This window comes from Gymnogyps californianus, chromosome 4 (genome assembly GCF_018139145.2).
Source record: "Gymnogyps californianus isolate 813 chromosome 4, ASM1813914v2, whole genome shotgun sequence".
Classification (NCBI taxonomy): Eukaryota; Metazoa; Chordata; class Aves; order Accipitriformes; family Cathartidae; genus Gymnogyps; species Gymnogyps californianus.
This window is the reverse complement of record NC_059474.1, coordinates 79,315,601-79,339,533: the sequence shown is the minus strand read 5'-3', so window position 1 is coordinate 79,339,533 and position 23,933 is coordinate 79,315,601. Positions and strand designations below refer to the sequence as shown.

Below are 23,933 nucleotides of genomic sequence, written 5' to 3'. Positions count from 1 at the left end.
AGCAGATGTTTCAAACCTGGGGGTTTTGCCTAAACTGTGTGGGGAAGAGAGGGGAATACGAAGAATCTCATTTGCCAAATGAATGGTTGCTGTGAGGGCACGGTACCCCGAGCATGGGGTCACGCTGAACATGTTGGATCACTAACCTGGTGAGCCAGCGCAGCCGCAGCTGGGAGAGAGCAGGAATCTACAGCCATGTCCCTGTTCTGTGCGGGAAGGTTCACCTGCAAGTGACAAGGATTGGGGTTGTGGACACATGTCCTCTTCAGGCTGCAGCTTGTTCTGTTGTGTTCCATTGTTCCAGCTGCTGTCGTTCGCCTTCCTCAAAGCCATGGTCTTCCATGTTAGAAATGCCTTTTTTTCTCTAAGGCTAGGAAGAAGCAGAGCCTGCCACTCTTCCTGTACTAGTTACCTGTTCTTTCCTCTTCCTACCTCTTATATTCCTGTCTTCCAGGGTAAAGAAGCCTGCCAGATGGAAGGCGTTCAGGCTGTTTACTCTTAATGGCGGTGAGGGAAGTGCCTCACAATATCTATTTAACACCACCATTTAGGTCTCATTATGTAGTTTTTACATGCAGTTTCTTCCCACATTTTCATGCAGTTTTTTATCACCTTGACTTACATAAAAGTTCTAAAATAAAATTTGCAAAGAAGTAGGCATAATTTTGGTAGGAAAATATCCTGCCTCTATATAAATATTAGAATTCCAGAATTAACATCTTTTGTGAAGGACAAAATTGAAATACTGCATCTTACTGTGAACTGGAGCATTGTCAGGTATAGGCAAGACATTTGGCTTAGGGAAATATATACATGCTAGCCTCTGTAATTGGAACTGGGTAAAAATCAGCCAGCTATAAAATGGAAGATGAGTAGTTGTGTTAGCATGGTGCTGAATCCAAACTCAGTGTTTCAAAAAGTGTCATAGCCCATGCCCAGTGCTGTGCTAATCATGGATGCCCATCTTACCCTTCAGCCAGCTCAGAAAATGGGCAAAATGAGTCTCTATTAGGGTCAGATTATCTCTTTTTATTGCATTGGAGTGTATCTTGACCTTTGTAGTTATCATTGTCAATCTGTATTATTTATTTAGTATTATACGTAAACAAAAATATGTGGTGTCTGGTTATAGTTCATCCAATTTATTGTTGCGTAACAAAATTATTAACTCTCTTTACAGTCTTTGCAGAAGGGTTCTTTCTGACAGTGGTGTAGTGCAACTTTTGAACCACTTCTGTTGTACCCAGTAGAAAATTGAGGCCTGAAATAATGTGAATTATTCAGATTATTTCAGGCATACATGAAGTCTAACAAATAGGAAATGACCTTTTATTTTGAGCATTTCAAGAAAGCTTTTCTACTTTTTAGGTGGGTTCTGCATTCTCTCCAAGAACCTGCTGCTTCATTTCATTTAAGAAATGCTAAGGTATCTGAAGTAGTGTTTATCTATTTAAACAAAACTAATGTTACTGATTACTTTCCTCATTTGTATCCAGTCTGTCTTCTTAACCTCTGAAAAAATAACTCAGAGTAGTGACATTCTGCAGGTTAAGTATGAATTTCTACATCAAACGTACTTCAGCAGTTTTTCTGAACCTTAAAAAAGGGGGAGGGTCTTCTGGAGTGAGTCCTCAACTAACAGGAAGATCTCTCAGATGTGCTTTTCCAGTCAGTTATCTTACAATTTGCCTTTCCCCCCGTGTGATTCTTTGGTCTGCCTCAGAAGTCACGCTAACCAGCCAAGTCCAAACTTTTTCACCATGGGAGCAGCGAGTAGCTGGGTCCTGAATTTCACATTAAAGCTTGTTGCTCCATTTCTGTCCTGTTTTTCTCTTCCTTAACATTTCTTTTCACTGGGCATGAATCCTTAAGATCCTGTTCAGATTAGCCCCACAGATCTGTCAGTTAAGTAAGAATCTCCACAGGTGGTCGATATTTATGAGCTTCATGGTGTCTCTACGTTGGTGTAGTGCTGACAGCATAAAGAACTGTTCTTCTCTGAGGTCTGATGGAATGTCAGTGCTAGAACAAGCAGCCGTCTTTTTAATCTCTCACAATTTACATGAGTTACTTAGGACTATTAACGCACTAAAATCTGACTTCGGTTTTCTTATATGTATTAGAATCATACGACATACACTTTATTCAGAGTTCTTTTGAGTTCCTATAAAAGCTGGGTTTCCTTCTAAAATTATAATTAAAATTGTTTTTATAGATTTTTTTTATGTTGGAATATTCCACAACCTTTTTCCTTCTTCTGTCTACCTCTTCCTTGTGTGGTTTTCAAAACTACAATTTTTAGTTAGATGGTGCACTGAAAAACTTGTTTTTTAGTATTGCTGGTTGCGTGAAAGTCATGAAAGCCAAGAGTGTGTATTCTTGGCTTCATGGCTTTCTTCAACATGCCAGCTTCAGAACACTGAAAATGGACAAACTTACTAACTTTGAAGTTTGATCTTTAAATGAGGTGGATGGAAATAAATTATTAACTTATATGGTCATGCCAATTTCATCATGCCAGTCTGTGATAATCGTACCAAGCTGTATTATGATGATAATGGACGATGAGGTTCCAAAGATCAGGGTGACAAAAATGCTTTTGCAGTGTGTTATATTTATCTATCCTATTTATTGTTTTGTGGCTTGTCTTCAAGTTGTTCTGCCTAAAATTAGCTAGGACAGTAGAACTCAGCTTTACCATGGAGTGATAATGGCTTGGTGCCAGCATAAACATAATATACTTATGTAAATATTATTATATATAATATTATATATTAAGAGAGAGATGAACCCCTGTTAAAACCATGCACATTAACTGGTTTCTGGCAGGTAGTTGTGAACTGATTTGGCAGTGTTTAATGCATGTTTTCTACTGCATGATTCTTCTGTATGTCTTGGGATGGATTGCAAAGATGGTTGGGCACTTAAATCATTTAAGTGCCCCTGGTTCCCTTATTGTGAAGTTTTACTAAGCATTTAAACCACAATACTCGAATTTATATCAATATGGTAAACAGATAATTCTATGCCACTAAAGCCAACTTTAGCATAACTATGGGTGGCCTAGCAACAACGAGCTCAATGGAGCCTACCTAACGCCATCTCTTGGATAAATAATTTCAAAGTACATATTGCAATTGGATGTTGTATTGCAGCAGGATTAGATCATACTTGAGCTAGATTTTGTCCTACTCTAGCTGCCTGTTTGCTAAGTTTCTGGTTTTATTTTGGTTCAAGGAGAATCTCCTGGATGCTGCTAATATGCAATCTGTTCAACATGAAGATTCAACATTTGAAGATTACTTAGAAATTTCCAGTGAGTATGGATCCATTTGTCTGATTAGTTAGTAGTGGGCTGTGGATCTTAAAACTTACTCTTAAATGTCTGTATACACTCCTTTTTAATTTCTGTGTAATGGCTGTGATCCATAAAGTGCTGCATGTTTTTGAGACTTGATTATTGGGGAGAACTGAAGTGCATGAGCGAATAAACCCCAGGTTAAAAGAATCGAGAAGCAAAATGCAGGATTTTCTTAAAGCAATAACAACTCTGGTATTTACTTCATCCGTTACTGCATGCTAAAATGAATCTTAGGATTACCTAGAATAGTAGAATCTAGCCTCGTTTCAATGAAAAGGGTGACAGTGAACAATTGCCAATAAAAACAAGTGTGCTTTTCCAATAAAGGTTATATGAATCTCTGAGCATTAGTCCCATTTGTCACTTGTCACATAGAGACTGATATGTCAGTTGACCCGTAGGGCTTTGTGTCAGGTTTATCTAAAGTATTTAAATGTGTATCTTAATACTCTTCTCCTGTATTTTCCAGGCAAATACTTAGTAGCAGGCAAATTTAGGGAAGTAGCTTCTTTTTGTTCAGACTATGAAATGTGATCAAAGGCTGGGGTTGAGTTATAGTCCAATGAGCTAACAATGTACAGTATTGAAAGTCTGCATCAGTCTTTTCCATTTCTCCAAAATTTGAACTGGACTTTTAGTTGATTTCAACATAGCTATTTGCTGATAGTACACTTTTGCTCTTGATTATGATATAGCTCCAAACTCCACCAAAGATTATTGTGATTATCTGGATTAGTGACTTTAATCTAATCTCATCTGTAAAATAGTGAGCTTCAGAGTTCTTCTGAGCTCAGCATGATAGCAAGAGAGCACCCTATATGGCTCAGATATTTAAATATTTGTATATCCAAAAGCAAAAGATGGCTTCAAGACAAAACATTCTTTTCTTCATGTCTCATGTAAAAGCAGAACGGACACCCAGATCCTGGTTCTATTTCCAGCTCAGAAATGGGCTTTCTGTGTGACCTTGATCAAATTAACCCCTCTATTTATCTGTAAAATGAACTTCCCTTCCATTAAAAAGCCGTATGTATCATAAAATAATGTGCCAGTGACTTGATTAACTACTACAAAAAAGGATTCTGAAGAAATGCCTATATGTGAATGTATCATGTGCAAACTAGTGATATGATTTAACTATCGATTTTACTCCTAGTTTTTGTTAAATATCTTTGATGATGTTAAACAAAAGAAACCTGTGTAAAGTATCGATCTATTTACCAGCCATTATGAACCACGGGGTGGGCAGTAGCAGGCTATGGCTGAAGTGATTATCCTCATATTTCAGCAGGAAAGAGGATTTTATCTTTACTTGATAGTACAGATTCAGAATAGAAAATAATGCAGCTGTTTGGAGAACAGTCTCTCAGGAAGTGTAAAAATAAATTTCTGTGTTAAATAAAATAAGAGCTTTGTAATAATGGGGGGAAAACATGCAGCCAGGTATTTCAAGAAATTCTGAATTGTAAATACTGAAGTGAAAATTTACTGTGTTTATAACTTGTGATATTTTTCAACTGAAATTGAAGTTCTAGAGTTCTATATGTGCTAAGAAATGCTACTCTCCTCTGAAGGGCTGAAAAACTCAATGGCTGTCAGATTCCATAAATTTAGATCCTAAAGCTTACTACTGTAACAAACTCACACATTTGAATTATTTCCGAAAAATCTTAAAGGGTGAGATTTCACAGGAATGTGAAATGCATGTGAGCAATAGCTGTCACCACTGTTACTAAAAATATGGCTGGAGGAAGGAGCTATTGTCTTTTCCATTTGTTAAAAAGGCATTGTAGTTGTGCAAGATGTGAAAGACTGAGTGTAATATTCTTTTTCACCTCTTCAATAAAAATGCCCTCGTTCAAGGTTATATTCTTTTCTGGGCTGGGCAAGAAATGTTTCCCAGTACTCCTGTTGAAAACTGTGCCACTTCTCAGAAATGAATTCAAACATTCAGTAGGCCAGCAAGGACTAAGCAGGAGCATGACTAGGTTGGTGAGTGGGCTGGAAAGATTGTAGTCCCAACAGCAAATGGTTACCTGATATATGTAGATATACATAGACAGTTGTTCAGTTGCACTCATAAATTGCAGTTGGTTCAAGCAAACAGTGCTTGTGTTTTGTGCTGAACTAAATCTGGCCCTTCATAACTTTTTGAATGAGACTGTTGTTTGTCAGGGATGTACATACTTTTTGGTTTTGCCTAGAGCTAAAAAAAGTCAAGCCAGAAGTGTTGCTGTGGAGAACCTAATAGGCAAAGAACAGAAATTGCCAAGAAGCCCATTGGTCTAGAATTGCTTCTAGGATCAGCAGTTCGCTCATGATGAGGCTTTTGTCAAAAACAATTTTTTCACAGTTTTGTTTGAAGTCACTGGGTTGACTATTTCCATGTCACTTACATGCTACCCCGGGAACTGATATTTGGGGGCAGAGGGTGAGGATAGATCTGTGTAACAGTTGTATTTGCCTGTTCTACTTATCCAATAAATAAACTGGTTTCTGACAGCTCCTAATAAGGGTAGCTGCAGTGCTCTCTAGTGGTTAGTAGCAGTGCATTATTTTTTGCTGGTTTTAAACGAGAAGTACTTTACCACTGGCTCATCTCAGTAGTACTTATAATTATCTTGATATTAATAGTGACGTTTTTCTCTTCAGGATTTCTAGGACCTAGAGACGTTATTATAAAATATAAATTTACAGAAGCAATGATTTGAATCAGGGAACAATGAGGTGTTGAAAATTCAACCTCAATAATATTAATTAACAAACAGTAAAATTTGACATCGTCCTTTTTATTTTAAAAAGCATGAAAACAGTACAAAGAGAAGAATGAGGAAATAAGTAATAAGCAGCAGTTCGACCATAGAAAATAACCAGACTCTATATTCTCTATCAGCTGTACAGTAAGTAGGACTAATGATTCTCTTAAGTAATGTAACTAGTTTTACTAAGTAGTCACAGGACAGAAGCAAGCGAGAACACATAACCTTCAGAAGACTTTAATACTGCTTAAAGGCAAAACATAATATACAGAGTAACCCCCTTAACCTAGTACAAAAATACTGTGCCCAGAAACTATATATTTTTTCAAATATTCTTAAAAGATAAAAGAATACAAATGGACAAACTCAGTGGCTAGTGACTGTGATTAAGATTTTTATTAAACTATAATAGAAATGTATATTAAAACTATTTACAGTGCATTTCACACTACATTCTTTAAGAGACACATGCAGGTGTCTGCCATGTGAATACATAGAGGGCTCAAATTCTAACTTCAGTTACATCTGTAAGGTACCTTAGGCATCAGCAGGAATAGCTGAATACAGCCAAGAGGAGGTGAGGCAGGTGTTACCAAGGGTAAGAGTTTGGTCCCTCTTTATAGGTAAAAAAGGTGGATTTGACCCATTCTTTCACTTTCTATACAGCTCAATCCAGCTCCCGCTGAGGTAAACAGGAATCATATAATTGACTTCAAATGGGCATTTGAGCATGCCTTAGGCCCTGGCACGACAAGCTCATGCGATGCAAGTTAGTGGAAACTAACTATTATATAGCATTGTCACATAAATATACATTTACAAACAGTGGTACTTAGATATGAGTTTCTCTATGGAAACAAACTTCTTTATGTGGAAAATAAACTTTCCCATGCAATTTCCATTCATCTAGCAAAGATAAAATATCTTGCTGTCACAATCTGCTGTATTTAGCAAGTGTCACTAATTACCAGGCCAGATTCTGTGATGTTTCTTGTTCCTGTGAAAGTCCAAGCCAAAAAATCCAGCCCTCATTATTTATCATACTCTGGCCAAACTCATTTTTTTATTCAAGCTCCAATGTTCAAGCTTATCTTTCAAATTAGTGCAAGTCCCTGAAGAAGTACAGCAGGGAACTGTGAAATAAAGCTGAAACCTTGTGGAATGTAAACTGCATGTGATTTGACATGAAGAAGAAACTACAGCATCACAGAGACAAGACTCTTAACTAAAGCTAATGTATAAATTTGCCTGAAATACTAGGTCTCTATAAAACCTTTAAAAATATATGAATTTATTATGAGTGAGGCATTGTTGCCATCAAAACTCTCTGCTGTCTTCTCATGCATAACTGCAAGGGGCACCAACCAGATCGCTCAGGCAACATCCCCTCATTTTAATGGGCTAGATCTGACTCTTCATAATCTTTCTGTATAATGGGTTGGAAGATCAGTTACCTAGTAATTTTTAAAAATCTTGTATATGAATTAGACAGTGTTCTGATTTTGTCAGTTCGTGCCACTGCCAGATAAAATGCATTGGATTAGAGTTCATTGGACTTTTATCTTTACACACACGCAGTTGTCAGAGGGTGATGCATAAAATCAGGCTTCAGTCCTCTCTTCTAGAGATCAGCTGGTCATCAGTGGCATAGATTATTCACTTTTATCACTAGCCCACTTGTGTTGTTTGAAGATATGACAGTAATCTGCTCTTAACTTTAAACTGCTACTAATTAAAAATCAATACCATCTCCAAAATCAACATTACGTTAGTTTCCCCTCCTTTCTTTTACTGTGTGAGATACTAGACAACCTAGACATTCTACAGCTAATATTGGACATGTCACTAACTTGTTGGAAAAGAAATACTACCTACAACTTAAGAGCCTCACTGTTATTTTTAATTAGAACAGGTAGGGTTAATCAGTAATTTTGTGTATGTTAATACGTATGACAAGTAATTTTTTCAGAAGGGGAACAAAAACAGAAAGAAAAGTATACTTTAAGCATTGAACTGTGTTGTGGAGTGACTTTAAAAGAAAATATGTCCGTGTCTGAGAACAAGTAGGATACTAACTTAAATGTCTTCATTGAGTATTAAAAATTAGTGGGACAAATTCTGTATCCGAAGACTTAAATATCAAATTTCACAATGGCTTTAATGGACTTAAGACTGAACTGACAAAGTGATAAACTCCATTTCAGCTTGTTTCTTGTATAATCCACACTGATTGCTTTAGCTAGACAATATAAGTTGGGGAGAATATGTTTGAGACCCGACTAAAATAATTAGATACCCAACTCATGATGAAATTAATGGCAGCTGCATGGCTGTAATCCGCTAGCTGGGTTTGAAAATGTTGAATTCTGAAGGCAATTCTGAAGGCAATGAATTTCAGGCAGAAAACAGTCTGGCTTTTTTTTATATTGTCACCTATCTACATTATGAAAGGAAAGAGCAATTTCTGCAAACAGTTCACACAAAGCTATGACACAAAACCAGCACACTCTGACTTTGCCTTCAGGCAGAGTAAAACACTATATAAACAATTTGATCACTCTTTGAAATTTCATGAAGTACAGCAATCTATGCTTTTAAGGTTCTTAAACCAGTAGTTTAAAGGGTTTGGTTTTGTAGAAATACATACAGATACAGGTGTATTATGACATTTAAATGGTTTATTTACTAGGAACTGTATTTCTATGTATGTTCCAATCTTTGTAGTGGAAGAGATTCTGTGGGATAAATGTGTACAGATATGTAATTAAATATATGCACATACTGTATAACTGTGTTCATTTTAAGTGAACCTTTGAAAAAATGCAATGTCATGTCCATTTTTTTCAAGTCAAAGGTATGAATCCAGCACTCCCTTGTAGTATTTATAAATTTATGTCATAATAAAGCTTTGCTGAACACACAATATAGCAAAGAAATACTGGGATCTTAATGTAAATGATACATCACTACACTGTAATATCACCATAGTTGATTTGCTGTGTTGTCACCATGAATTACTAGTCTCAACCATACTAGCAAGAATACACCTTTATATACATATACTTTATTCATATTTATATTAAATATGTATCTCATCAGTTAGCATAATAATTATATTTCAGTATCTCAAGCATTCAAGGAAAAGAATATACAAGGACTATGCAAATCCTGAAGCAAAGTTTCCTATTTATCAAAAAGTACCTAAAAACTTTTCTTTGGGGGGAGTGGGTGTTAGGGGGGCAGGCTGCTGTCATTTTTCTGCATAGCTATGTCATACTACATACATATATTGTACTGTATATGCATATAAATACACATATGGAGCACTGCATACCAGTAGCCCTGGAATGCTTAATTATTGTTGAATTCCATACTTTTTTTAAAAATCTGGAAAAAAAAATCAGGAGAAATACTTCTGTAGAAAAATGTTTTCAAATTCAGCTGCAATAATATATTATTGGTAGTCATTAGAGAAACTTGAGATAGGATTTAATCAGTGACAAATAATTTAGGTTGGCAGAAACGCTGCAGACTATCAGAATACCTTGTTCTACATTTTAAAAAAAATTGACTATGAAACTCAGTATTGTCAAACATTTTGAAACATTTGCTTCATCTTTTGTTAGCTGCTGGTATAGTTTATTTAAATGCAGAGACTGATAAAAAGAGGTTATTTTCACTGTCTTTCTGACCAGCTCTTACAACGGGGGATTGATAATCTCCTGGGAAGAAGAATTTATTGCAGTTTCCAACTAGGATTTTCTGGATTACTGTGATAGAAATAAACTCCCACACTTCAAAGTACAATCCCAAATGTATTACTTTTGCCTAATACTATTGCTGATTTTAATTGAAAAATCATTACTACAGATTAAAAAAAAATAACATTTTCTGTGTCTCTGTGCAGCCCAAGTTACACCTCCTGCTAACCAATCTTAGATTGCTGACATTAATCTCCTAATCCTGTCTACCCAAAAAATAGTACTCTCTTTGTATCACTCTTTTTGGGTTTGTTTAATGTGTATATTTTCTTGAATTGGCTCCCAATTCAAAACAATTTTTATTAGTCATCTTCATTGAAATAAAATATCAGTGTTGCTTTTTTTACTAGTGCAAGTTGATTGATTTCTTACTTTTCTGAATGTTAATGCCTCATATACAAATGGCAAATCCCTGTAGCATTCTTGGCTATTTTTGCTTTCAGTATTCATTTTTCCTATTCCTTTAAGACATTGTGATTAATCATTGTTAACATTAACTAATGCTAAAAATGATTTTTAAAAGATGTTAACATAAAACTTTCTTCAAAGTGGTCGTAGCCATTTAATAATAGCACTGGCCTAAAGAATCAGTCATTGATAGTCACCAGAAGTGTGCCATTCCTGCATCGTTCTGATTCAGATTTTCATCTCTTGCAGTCACATTCTCTTCTACTCTTCCTGCCCGTGATTCAGTCTGTTGGTTATGATGATGTTAAATTCAACTTCCAAATGAAGTTAAAACCAGTATATAAAAATGATCCTGTTTAGTTTCCATTTCTCTGTGTGCTTCTTGCAGCTTTCTATATGGGAGCAATTCTTCCATGGCAGCCTGTCAGTTATGTTGTGACATTTCATCAATTTTCAAGCAGTTTCCATTATTCATGGATAATTATGACAGTTCTACCACAAAAGACCCCCATTACCTAGTAATTCACAGGGTTTTTAAAAATTTCTCCAAATGTAAGACATTTGCTAAGACATTCCTCTAATATGAAAAAAACTACTGGGTGCACAGATTCTGGGGCTTTTTCACTTTGAAGCCCAGTTCTGTCTCCTGAAAGAGGTTAGCATAGTATATGCTGGATTAGGCTCCCCAGAGTTAGTCCCAATCTTTCCTCTGAACCTCTGGAAAGAGAACAGGCAAGACTGCTTATTACTTTTAAAACAAAACACAGCAAGATTGGAAGAGGAAAAAAGGTGCGAAATGCAGTAGTCTTTTAAGATACTGGCCACAACATGATCACTAAACAACTATATACATCTATAGAGTAATAGGCTCTCGGGGACAGCTGAGTAACTGCACTCGTACCTTCTTGTGGAATAGGGTAGCAAAAACTACCCTTGCAGATCTTTTTCCATCTCAATCAGATGTAATAAAAGAAAGATACTACCTTTATATAACCTTGGCATATACATGGTCATGCTATATCTTGAAATGTGGAAAAATAATACAGCAGTGGCAAAACATAAGCCAAATTCATACAGTGTTTAGCAAAATGCAGTACTCCCCTATTACTATGTCTTCTATGTGAACTTATGCTTGTGGTTGTTAAAGCAGCATCTCAGTTCCGTTTGGCTTGATTGCTTTCTCCGTTAATCAGATTCTTCTCTTGTTGTTCAGCTAAGGATTGCCATTTCTGCCTATTTTTTCTACAGCCATCCAGTAAAGGGTAGCAGGCCTCTGACACATGCGTTAGGGCCTGAAATAAATTAAGAACATGTAAAAACAGATTACATTTAACAACAAAATAAGTGTTCTTAAAGATGACCATGAGAGAGACCAGAATGATTGAAATACGAGGTCTATCTATAATTGAAACTGAACTTGTATTTTGAACTTCAAGGAAGGCTTCCTGCTGCACATCAAACATGAACGCAATTACCTGGCACTAGTGCAGATTAGACTGAGCGGCAGTGTCCATACAGCACTTGATACATAGGTGCAGAAGGAACCACGATAAGTTTGTTGTATTACACACAAGTGACCTGTCCAGTATTCCTAGTGAAGTACTATTCATGGACTTTGTTTGCAAGCCAGTCTTTTAAATGTATAGCAAGGTTGGTCATAAGGATTACCTTGGAACGGTAATCAGACACAGAGCAGGTATAGTCAATGGGACCATATTCACTGATGGTCTATCAACTGATTCAGAGGAGTTCTCTCAGAAATATTTGAATTCAAGACAGTTAGCACATGATAGATAAATTAAATTTGACACAGTGCCTTTTAGGAATAACTGTGGCTGAAGTCAATCAAGTATTTTTCATGATGTGGCTGTGTTACTATATCAGAGTGAAGGAAAAGTGGATTCTGATATTTAAATATAGAATTGAACAAATAAATAAAAGAACAATTCATAAGCATGTTTCTATGTTTTTCTTTCCTGATGGAAGTGATGAAAATGTATACTCACACTATGACAGTCAGTTCTTACTTGCATAAAGGGTTCTGTTGGCCTTTGGAATGAAGTCACACTATTCAAAAGTGCAAAGTGGGAGTTTAATAGTTCAGACAGTGCAGGACAACAAGGTATGGGAAAGAGTGTTTGAGCCCACTGATTCTATAACTACTATGACCGACTGCAAAGTACACAGAGAAGAATCCTGGCCCCTCTGCTGGTCACCATACAAAATGTAAAATCAGTCATAATTTCACATGGAATTCAGGTCTCATTCAAATAATATGAGGTAGCAATGTCTAATTCTCCTGTAACTTTACATACATAGGTACCCTACTGAATTATCCACGTGTATAAATCTCCATAGTTCCTTTTGGCTTTATAGGCTGCTTAGTTCCAGTAGCCTTAATCAAATTATTCTTGATTTACACCACTATAAGAAGAATGCGGCTGTCAAATATCTCTGGAATTTTCCTGTTTTATTTATCTGAATGAATCTAAACAGCACTTAAAACTGCTAAATGGTACTTTTTTCAATTAAAAAATGAAGAGAATGAAACACATTTCTCTTATTTTTTTAGATTTCTGAACTTAAAGGGAAGACTTGTAGATCATTCAGTTTAACTGCACTGGTTACCTAGCTAACACAAGCCACAAAACTTCAGTTCATTAGGATCTGACCTACTCTGAATAACATGGTAAGTCACATACTTGCAGTGCTGTATTGGAAACCCATCTCTGTTTGCATTGTGTGTCAAATTCCTACTGACTGGATGAAAGCTAAGAAAACAGTGAAAAGGCTGTCATTACAACCCTATTTATTGTTTGCTTTCATAGCCTTAGAATGTTGGAGAATGAACTGTATGCGTGTTCATTTTCAAAGTAACATTGAAGTTGTTTATATGTTTTACCATTTATTACTCATTGAAGAAAACAAAAATCTGTGTAAGCAGGTAATACCCCCTACTTGTACTCCAGTCAAAACAAACAAACACTGGATCAGCTCAAACCATAGCCCCTTCCTTGGATTTACCAGTACTGTTACGGGTTTTGTGACTTCCTCATAGGCTCCCCATCCTCTTTGGTGCTCTCTGCCCCTGCAGGTAAGTCACTCTCACTGATCTGTCAGGTTAGGACACATGCTGGTATACTCTGAGTCTATATAAAGTCCCAGACACTGTCAGCCTGCTATGTGCTGTTCCAGTTCAGGTCAGACTTTGAGACAAGATGACAAGTAAGAGTGATACACTGAAAGCTGTAAAAGGCAACATGTTCTGAACAAAAAGATGCTGCTTAGACCCTCCCCTGTGGACACAGCATCTCCTTCTTTCCTCCCCAATTAAAGAGAAGGGAGAAGACTCCAAACATTTGTAGGTGCTTTTGGCTGCTAACCAGGAACGGCTTTGTATTCACTGTGGCATAACAAAGCTGCAGTTATAAAGCAGGGGCACAGTAGCTAGAAATTACTCATGCACCTTGTTTCCTTGTAGGAACTGTACAGGAACTAGTATCACTTGGTAACTGTTGATGTAAGCTGCAGTGCATATTTCATAGTAAATAATTGAAAATTTTCTGGTCTTTTCATAAATGGAAAGGTAAAGCCCTCCCCTAACAAGAAAAAGTATAGAAGTTCAGGCTCTGGAGCTGTGGGCATTCAAACTTGCTCAGGTGTTCTGTTCAAAGAATTTTCTGTGTGTATAGTCTGTACCTTTCTACAGATACTCAGTCTTCTTTCAGTGGCCTGCCTCCTACTGGAGACAGTTTTCTGAGGCTTCCCAGCAAAGGCTGCCTTAATTTTCCTGACAAACAGTTTCTACAGCACAGAAACGTGAGTTTCAGGGGCAGCAGCTAGTAGCTCCCTCTCCTTTCTCTATCCTTGTTTCCTTCCAACTGGTGGATGTGGATTCTTTTTAGAAAAGTTTACTGTGTAAGAGGGAAAAATTTGAGTAATCACCTTGTTCTTCCCACTGGAAGATTCTTAAGAGTTAGGCTATCTGTTCCTCACCTTTCTCCTTCTCACCTCAGTTCCTGTAAAATACTTGCTACAGTCCCAATGAACAAGCTTTCACTCTAGTGCTTTACTGGTTTAAAAAAATTAGAAATCATTATGTTTTGTTTCACACTACATCTGACCAAGTACCTGCTTATACAGTTTGTGACCAGGATGAAAAACATTTCAGTGAATTCCCTCATGCACTGCTTTTGTGTGTGATGAAAGAGAAAGAAAAAAATGGGATGGGAAATGTTAAACTTGGGTAAATTTCCTATACATAGCATATCACCTTTTGCATGAAGAATTCTGAATTCTCTACAACTCTTAAACAACACTTTTTATCAATGCACTACATGGACACCATTCTTTTCCTAGATAGCAAAGCATTACTTTTGTGACTTTCCCTGATGATCATAGCAGCTCACTGGAGCTGCTGGAATCCAGACTATAACCCAGAGATCTAACACCAAGTGCACAGAGCACAGCAATTACCACTAGGTTTTAAAAAATTATAACAACATACATTAATCAGACAAACATACCATTAATGATAAATACTAAAATAATAATTTCTTCAACTGAATAATGAACCATATGTAATATAAAACAAAAAAATCTTTTTTAACTGACTAGATTTTTATTTGATTTTTATTCTAATGTTAAATCTGCATCTATTAGAGGCTACAGTGAGCAGTTCTGGTTTTAGAGATTTGCAATTCTTTCTTAGGCACCATACCTCATACAGCTGCAAACAAACAGCATCTATGAATCCAACCTGCATGCTGGGAATTTTATTTTTCTTCTCTCTGTTCATTAGATCCTGCAGATAAGAAGTAAACAAGCTCTGTGTTTAAATGCATTAAATAAAAAACCCAACCAAAACCAAAGAGACAGGCTGGAATTAAAAAGCAGGACCTTAAAAAGCACAGCAAGCTCAGCACAGCAGGGTATCAGTACCTGCATTACAATGCAGGTAATTTGACTGCATGACTTACTTGCCTTAGGAGATTGTCTTTGGACTGACAGAGCCCAGATGATAGCTAGATGAATAGACAAGCTTACTGGTTTTGGATAGGTTGCAAATAGGTACCAATTTAGGAATGTATTTCCTAGACAATTTAGTAATACCGATTTAGAAGAAATAATGCTGTCTGTTCTTCTGGCTCAGAGATAATGACACACACTGTTGGTGTTTGGGAACCGCAGAAGAAAACTGACTACTAGGAAGACAGGGAAGGAGTTGGTCCTATATTCTGGTCAGTGGGAGAAATTGTGGCTTTTGAAAGGAATGTGAAGTGCTGTGTGTAGAAGCCATTTTGAAAGAGGTGATTCTGCATGACTCTGCCACTTACTGTTGGTTCTATGTTGAGTTCCTTCCGCTCTTTATCTCCTTGATCAAAGAACTCAGTAGCTACAAGCTCAGCAATCTGTAAGAGATTTCATACATTGAGAGCTCTAAAAGTTTGCTTGCTACCTACAATCAAAACTGTTTCCTGTGTTTCCTATCTCTCCTTAGGTTATATCAAATTGGGACCCCCCCCCATAATGAGACTCTCCAGCTTAACAGGTAGCTTTTAGAATTCTTCACGCACGCATACGTGCACAAACAAAACACCTGCGTGTGCTGATATTTACTCTGACAAAGCAAAGTGATAAAATGGCACATAGGCATCTTACCACTGATAACATTTGGAATGATCAACACATAGAAAAAGGTCAGCTGATACTAGTGTGCTATATCAATTGACTGCCTTGTAGTAACACAGAAATGTTGGAAAGAATGATTCCTGATTTACCTTCAGATTACTGCTAACATGGTGACATAGCTAAATGCACAGATCTTGCTACAAAGACCTGAGAAAGTCTTCAATCCACATACAGCACTTTGAAGGACTGCTTCCTAAGGCTCTGCATTCCACCACTGCCTTTGCAATAAAGACTGGATGGAGGAAGCAGAAGCTGTTACGCAGAGTTTGTATTTAGCAAATCTTAAAATTAAGCATATACCCGTTGCTGAACTGGCCACGGTTTGGTTATGGCTGATAAATCACAAGCAGTCATCAGCATTGCTCTGTAGAAAAAACAGAAAGAAATCTATGAATTACTGTATTGTGAAATGTATGTAGCCACCAAGTCAAGTGATTAGTAAAATAGAATATAAAATGTCAAGGAACATCAAAGTCAGAAAAAACAAGTGAAATTAAAGCAAAGTTATCAAGGTATCCAGGGTTCAGTGATGTGGTAGACTTTCACATGTGTGAAATGAGCACACAGAAATGAGCAAATCTGGACTGGCTCATTTGGTGGATTCATGTCAAATGAACTGTTTCATTCTATTTGCTACTGGACAGACAGCACATTTATTTATTTATGACATTAGCAGTGACTGCCATCTTTACTGACAGTATGAGGGCCAAGGACTGAAATAGGAATAGGCATAGAACATGACTAAATTAGACTGGTTTTTAAAGGCACTGAATTTGAAATATGGCATCCTTCCCTTCTGAGACAGCCTGTGTAACCCTGCTTTTCTGTAGCTGTGCATTACAATATGTGTCTCTGTTCTTAATCTTCTTTTTTATTCACTGCCAGTAAGGAATCAGCTTCAAAACAAACTGCCTGTCCTGAATCTTTAGTTATTGGTTTCAGCAATTCAATATTTAAGTATAAAGTATCAACAGCAAAAGAACATGGTACGTAGACAGAAACCCTACACTCTTTAGGAAGAACAGAAATGCTCATGTAACTCCACATGCTACTTAACGAAGTTTATTATACAGGTTGCAGACTTAGTAATTCAGACCCAGGGAGTCATTCAGTGACCTATGTGCCAATGCCAGTTTGTACAGGCCCAGAGCGCACAGATCTGCCGGTTTTAATGCAATTCACAGCAACAGGGCATGGAAAATTGGGTACCGAATAATATCAACTGATTTCTTTATCATTCTGCTTTTACTTACAAAAATAGCTCCTTCTGTGTAGGATCTTCCCAATTAAATTGCTTCTTCCTTAGAAGTTCAAAAAATTCTCCTCTCCTCCTTCAAAAGAAGTTAAAACAATATTTTGCAGCACGTTGACACAATCCAAACATCCAGCAATGACTATCCAGCCAAACTTGCCTCTGACTTACTTTATGTATAGCGCTAGGTCTGTGGCAAGAATGGCTTGTTTTATCATTTTCAGTGTGGCCTTGTATTCTTCAATGGAAAGGCTGCTGAGAATCTGATTTCCCTTTACAAAAAAATAAAAACCAGTGTTATAAGTAAAATGGGCAACAGCACACCAGTTTGCTACAATGTCTCTTAGATACTAATTCATTATGAGTTGCCTGCCGATATCTGATGTCATTCTTTTACCCTGCTTCCTTTTGCAGATTCCCCAATTTAAAAATAAAAATTCCAGTCTTCTTGAGTAATGGCAGAAAGCCGCACAGCAACAGCATCATAATCAACTATTACAAAATGAAACTGCAAGCAGAGCAACATCAAAGCCTTTAAGTCCATTTCATTAATCAAAATTAAATTTGCCACTAGCTGTACCATAGCATTTCTCTTTCCTCTCCCCCCCCCTCCCTGAAGCAGAGGAACTATAATAGATTCCAGTACCTGCCTATACACCTCACAAAAATCAAAATATTTTCCTTTTATGAAGCAACATAAATAACAAGCTATTACATAGAAATATAAGCTCAGCAGCCCACTGTTAAACCAAAGCACTATGGAGCTGGTGAAATGGCAAGTTGCCTCCACTTTTTTTCCATATTTTCCTGTCTGAATAGGAAAGAATCATTACAATACAAAGGATGCCGGAAGTATCATACCTGTGATACGAAATGAGCAGTGAAAATATACTGCTTTGAAATGATTGTGCATGCTGAATAACTGCTCTTAGAATTAGTTAATAATATAAAACAAGAAGAATGTAGTTTTATTTGCATATTTACTTAACTTAGGTTTGGCTTCACTTTGGAATGTCAACATTAGCAGTGTTTAGTTTGGTCTCATCAGGACTGCTTTGTGTATGTGTAGGCTGGAATGTTTTTTGAAATGAGAGCAAGGACTTGGGTTTGTTTGGTGGTTCATAAGAGGTCACGAAAATGGCAACAAAGCCTTTTTTTTCCTTTGGTCCAAGGAAGCAGGTACTGAAAAGGATATTAGCAAGGCTTCCCTTATCAGGCAACACTTGGAAAGGTTTGGTGGCACTCAGCAATGGAACTGTGATTTCAAAACTGCTGCATTTGCTTTCTTTACCCAAAAAGGAATAAAGATCACTTAGGAATGTATAAGGGTGGGAATCTATCCAAAAGCTAAAAATAAAAAGTAAAATAGGGAATAGTTTCCTTCAGCATACACAAAAATGTGGCACTCACTGGACTATTCAGGATCATAAGGCATTGATCAAAATGATGATGCTCCATGATTGAGTGGCAATACAGTTGAGCCAGTGGATGTTCGCTTCTGAGGAGTAAAAAGACCCATCAGATGGAGAAACCAAATTACGCATACTACTAATCCAGAAATAACTTCCCTTTTAATGTCCTCTTCTCATTATCAGTTTACCCCCACCCACCCATGCTTGTTCCTAACCAGTTCCTTTCCCCCTTCTGTGTAACTGGCCAGACAAAATGAGTACATTTGGAAGGATGCAGGGGGAGTACAGATAAAAAGACAATGCTGTTACTTTGTCAGAGCACTGACAACTCTGGTTTTCTGCCTTCTGTTACCTGTAGAGATCAGCTGCACACAAGGTGTGAGAATGTAATACAAGGTTTTATAAAGAGTGAAAGTTCTTGTTTGAAAAGGAAAGGCAACAAGAAGGGTTCATTCACAAGCAAAATTTAAGTGACAGTTTTGGGTTTTGCAACATTTTAAACACCTGCCTGGTGTATTTAGTCAGCTCAACTACTGAGCTTGTAAGTAATAATGCAGACCTAATCGGAAGTCCACTGATACCAATGGAAAAATCCCTGCTGACCTCAGTGGACTCTGGTGCAGGGCCCAAAATGTTGATCAAGTAATTTCCCAGTGTTAGTAACTGTATTGGTACTTCATTCATCACCACTATCTTCATGACCAAACTACTTCAATATTGTTACCTACCCTTTCCCCAGGGTAAAATCCAAAAGGGAAACAAGATGTTGGTTGTACTACAGGCAGTGAAAAACAGCATGAAACCAACTGTGCGGATGCAGAATTTAAAGCTATCTTAGTCTAGAAAATAGAATTTACTGTTTGAGTAGCTTTAGACAAAATACAGAAACTCCTCCTCTCTGAGGATTTCTAATTTCCCCCTGTTCCTCATTGCATAATACGGTTCTTAGCTTTTGCTACTGTATCTTCATTTTCAGCCCCTGGTCCCACGTTGCTTATGATGTCATCTGTTCAACTAAATCGGGATTCTTTTGGACGTCTGTTTTGCAGCTGATCCTGAATCTATTACTCTAATTTTAATCTGACCTACAAATGTTTAATCATGTAAGAAATTCTTTTTTAGCATATAGTTCCATGGGACTTTTTGTATGGTTAAGGATCGTTCACATGAATTAGCGGTTGTGGGATTGGGTCCCTATGTAAGTGAGTGCACACAGAGACTCAAGTAAAAGTCGTAAGAGGAGGCTCTGGGGATTTAAGAAGCACAAAAATGTGGAGAGAAAGATGGAAAGACAAACAAAAATGCGGAAAGGGAGATTAAAGGATGCAAGCCCCTGAGGATTATGGGCTGGCTGCCCAGCCCCTCCTCTGAGACCACTGCAAAACGAGTATAGAGCAAATATGCTTGTGTGTTTCCATAAAGAAACAAATTGTAGGATGGTGCCAACACACGCTGGGTGAAATTCCCATTGAGTTAAGTGGGATGCATACTGTGTCCCCTAAAGTTCATCCTGACTGAAGAGAGAAATATGTGAGAAATATCTTAGGTTATCTTCCCAAGTATTGCACCGAACTAGAGCTTGCTCAGTACTTACAGATCCTGGCTGTCTGGGAAGACACAAGTGCTGGAAATAAACTCAGGTCCTACTTCTGTAGTACATAGTATTTCTGTTAAACCACCATGCCAGGCCAAAGGACACCATTGCTTTCTGAACACAGTGGTTTGGTTATGCAGTTTTCATACTCTGTGCTTGCCTACTTTACATGTGGGTTTGGAAGAAAAAGAAAATAAACCCCCTGTATATCTACCAGAAGACCTTTAAGCAGTTCATTTCCTGTAATTTCTACTACTAGGACCATTTTAATTTTTGAGACCCTGTTGCTTAAGAAAAGAATCATATGCTAAGTATCCACTCTCCCTGCTTCCAAGGAAGAAACAAAAGGGATCCGTTCCTGGAAAAAAATAACTTTTCATTTAGATTTAAATGAGGGATTTAAAAACAAAACTAATGGAACTTTCTATTGAAAAATAATTATTAAGCTGTAATCATCTCCACTTTACAGCATATGCGAATGTTAGGTTTTGCTGTCTATGACACTTTCCCAGGACATTTTTGAGAGGAGATGACGCATCTCCAGATGTCTTCCAGGAAAATTATTTTTAAATAAATAAAGCAAAAAATAGCTAACCGGTTCCAATCACTGCAAGGCTACAGTTACTGCTGGAATCCCCTATTAGGGAACTAGAAAAATGTCACTCTTTCAGTTTTGTGGGGTTTTGGGGTTTGTTTTTTTTTTTTTTGCTTTACACATCAGTCTTAGTGTTATTCTGAACATATATCTGAAAGGCAGGAATGCTGCTTCAGCTTACTTATTTTCTGCCTTTCAGTGTTCTCTGCCTCAAACAAACTTTTCCTCCCCTAGTATCTTACTTTACACACAGCGAGAACAGCAGACCACTTCTTCCAAAGGTAGCTTCAAAACCACTCTCCAACTCTGCCAGAAAAAGATACAAGTATACGTTTCTGGGTATCTTTTCCTCATCTCTGGTCAGATCAGGACACATTGCCGTATCACAGTAATCACATTATACCATGTTTTAAGTCAAGCCATTTATTTAATCAAAGAATCATATACTGTTATTTGAAGTGAATACTAAATTCACTGAAAAACACATTTTGGGCAGATCTGAAACTATTAATAAATTCTAAAAAACCAAGTATTTTTAGTTAAAAATTAAAATATGGAGAAAATTTTAGAAGAGTTCAGATGCTTCACTTTGATAACTTCAAAGCAAAATATTTTGTTTTGTAAAAATATTTTGTTTCAAGGTTTTAAAACATATTTTGACTTTTTGCACTGTAAAGGTTTTTCTGTAATTCCGGAATTGATCAAAGTTAAAGAGTACAGATAACCCAAAATCAATGCAAAACAGTCACACATTTTTAATGTGATTTGAAATATAAATCTTATCCAAACCAACTTAGAATTCCAGAAAAACATGGCTAAATCATGAGTAAAACAATCAGAGTTCAAAATGGCAGGGAGACACCTTTGTATCAGATGGCTGCAGATCTCAGCTCTGTGCTGGCCCAGACTAGACGGGGAACAGCTGGTTGGGCAGGGAGCAATCTGAAAAGCTGTACATTTCCTACACGCTGTCCCTTAGAAGCTGGGACCTTTTTCTGTCACTGTATGGGAAATGGGAGATGGGACATCCGGAACAGGAGCAGGAAGGCGCTGCCCCTGCACAGTCTACAAAGAGCTCACTTCATCTGACATCGTAGTTAGTCAACAACTGAGGTTGTGCATCTTTGCCTTGGACTCTTGAATGTTTCTGGCTGTTCTTGCACTTACTGCTTTGTAAAAACCTGCTCCTTTGCACAGCCTCACATCATCAAATCAATTAGGTTGTACTTAATTTAGCTCTGTGATTGTGGTATTCATTTGTTTTTATTTAACTTCTCTCAGACTTACTTACCTTTGTATGTAAGAGTTGTTCACTCCCCTGTGATCCAAATCATGGCTTAGAGTTGCTATCAGCAAAGCCAGTGTTTCTAAGTCAGTCAGTTTGCTCTATATGTAAAGAGTAATACAAGAAGTGAGTTAGCTTTGTGATGGGGATTTACTTTGCACAATATGTTTTATATCTGCTATCTTGTCTTTACCCACATAGCAGATAGAGTTCAGGCCCAAGGAGGACACGGACATAAAACGGTATGCTGAGAACAAGGGTTATCTCTGAAGTTGTGGTGTACAGTAATAATCATTCTCCATAGGCCTCAATGCAGTTTTCAGAGGGAGCATCATCTAGCCCTATATATACTGATGAGAAAACTCATACAGAAGAAGAGGAAGTGACTTGCATAATGTCACCTGGCAGTGAAGAGAGAGCATGAGGAGTTTTTTAAAATTCTGGCCCCATGACTTTAGCTCAGCTCCTCTATTACCTCAAGGGAGTTAGGCTACATTCCCTAAGTAGGTATAAAAATTCATTATACAAATGTCCTTGGAATAAGCAGAAGGGAAAAATGTCATGCTTTTCACTGATCACTGGGCAAATAAATTAACATAAGTTTAAAACCCATGGAAAACAAAATTAACCAATATCTGACTTATTATTAAAGAGTTTATTCCGGAGCTCCAACAAGGATTAGTGGAGAGGTTACCGTTTCTCTTTTGTGACTATTCCATATCTTTAATATTGTTCAACAGAATTGGATAGAAAGTTTATTTAAATCTGTCCAGTGAGAAACAGAGGCTGGACAAAGCTACAGTATTCATGCAGCATTTCGTAATGGGACAAGAATAGCAGGCACAACAGTCAGGACAGGAATTTGAAGAACAGCTAGTGACAGCACTGCCACTGGGGGGCTGTACCCTCTGTACAATCAAATCCAAATTTTCTTTAAGCACTTACAACTTCTGTAGATTTGCATCTGCTTTCTAGATAATGAAACCTGTCCTTAGTCTAGTCAAAAGACAAATCAGTTTTTGGAAATGACTGATCTTATGTTTCTCCTAGGAAGATGTGTCCCCCAATGCTTGCTTTTCCCCTCAAACTAGAGAAAATTGAGAGACTTATGTTCAGTGTCGTTCTGACTCCAGAATCTAGGACATGAAAATCAGTGTGGAGTGAATCCAATGTAGTTAGGAATAAAACAATTTATGGAAATTGCAGTGGAGACTGACAGGATTCCAAAAATAGCAAGCAAGCTATCAGGATCATCAGAGATTGCTAGACCGCACACAGAGCAAAACTACCATGTCCATTTCAGTATAGAAGGAGTATGAAAGCCCTTGCCTTTGTCTCTTCCAGCAGCTTTTGTCTTTTTTTTTTAGTGAGACAAAGTTTGTCGAGGAAGGGAATGCCTCTTCATTATTGGTATTGGGTTTTTGGTCTACAAATAGGATTTATTTATTCTCTCAGAAGTGCTTACTGTAAAATAGTATAAACCAACTACTAACAATTGTCTGTAATCAAACTGAAGAAACACGTTAATTCAGAATGAACAGAAACATTTTGTTTTCTTCAAGAATATAAAAACAAAACCTAAAAACATATTTTGGAAAAATCTTGAATCAATATCTTTCTTATTTTGGGGATCATCTAGCCCTTCAGTATTTGTAATAAAGAGTGATTAGGTTGTTTTTTAAATTATTATGTGTCTTTTAAGTGGAAGGTTGAAACATTGTTCAAAAGCATTGAAATGAGCATTTAAATCTTTATTTCCAAAAAATGTTCTATTGTTTGTCTAAAGCTGTACTCAGCTCTGTGTCTGAACTCAAA

General features: G+C 37.1%; 1 protein-coding gene across 1 annotated transcript in view; it reads right to left on the bottom strand.

Moving 5' to 3' along the window:
* Positions 1-6,135: 6,135 nt before the first annotated feature.
* The window catches only part of PDE5A (phosphodiesterase 5A), a 68,013-nt gene continuing 50,215 nt past the window's right edge, over positions 6,136-23,933 (bottom strand). The window contains exons 14-21 of the mRNA XM_050896714.1: positions 22,125-22,219; positions 18,643-18,730; positions 17,404-17,504; positions 17,234-17,311; positions 16,281-16,344; positions 15,626-15,700; positions 15,010-15,093; positions 6,136-11,581 (exon numbers count right to left, since the gene is read on the bottom strand). Of these exons, the coding sequence (XP_050752671.1) occupies positions 11,444-11,581; positions 15,010-15,093; positions 15,626-15,700; positions 16,281-16,344; positions 17,234-17,311; positions 17,404-17,504; positions 18,643-18,730; positions 22,125-22,219 (723 nt within the window). The 3' untranslated portion in view covers positions 6,136-11,443. The remainder of the gene's footprint in view (positions 11,582-15,009; positions 15,094-15,625; positions 15,701-16,280; positions 16,345-17,233; positions 17,312-17,403; positions 17,505-18,642; positions 18,731-22,124; positions 22,220-23,933) is intronic.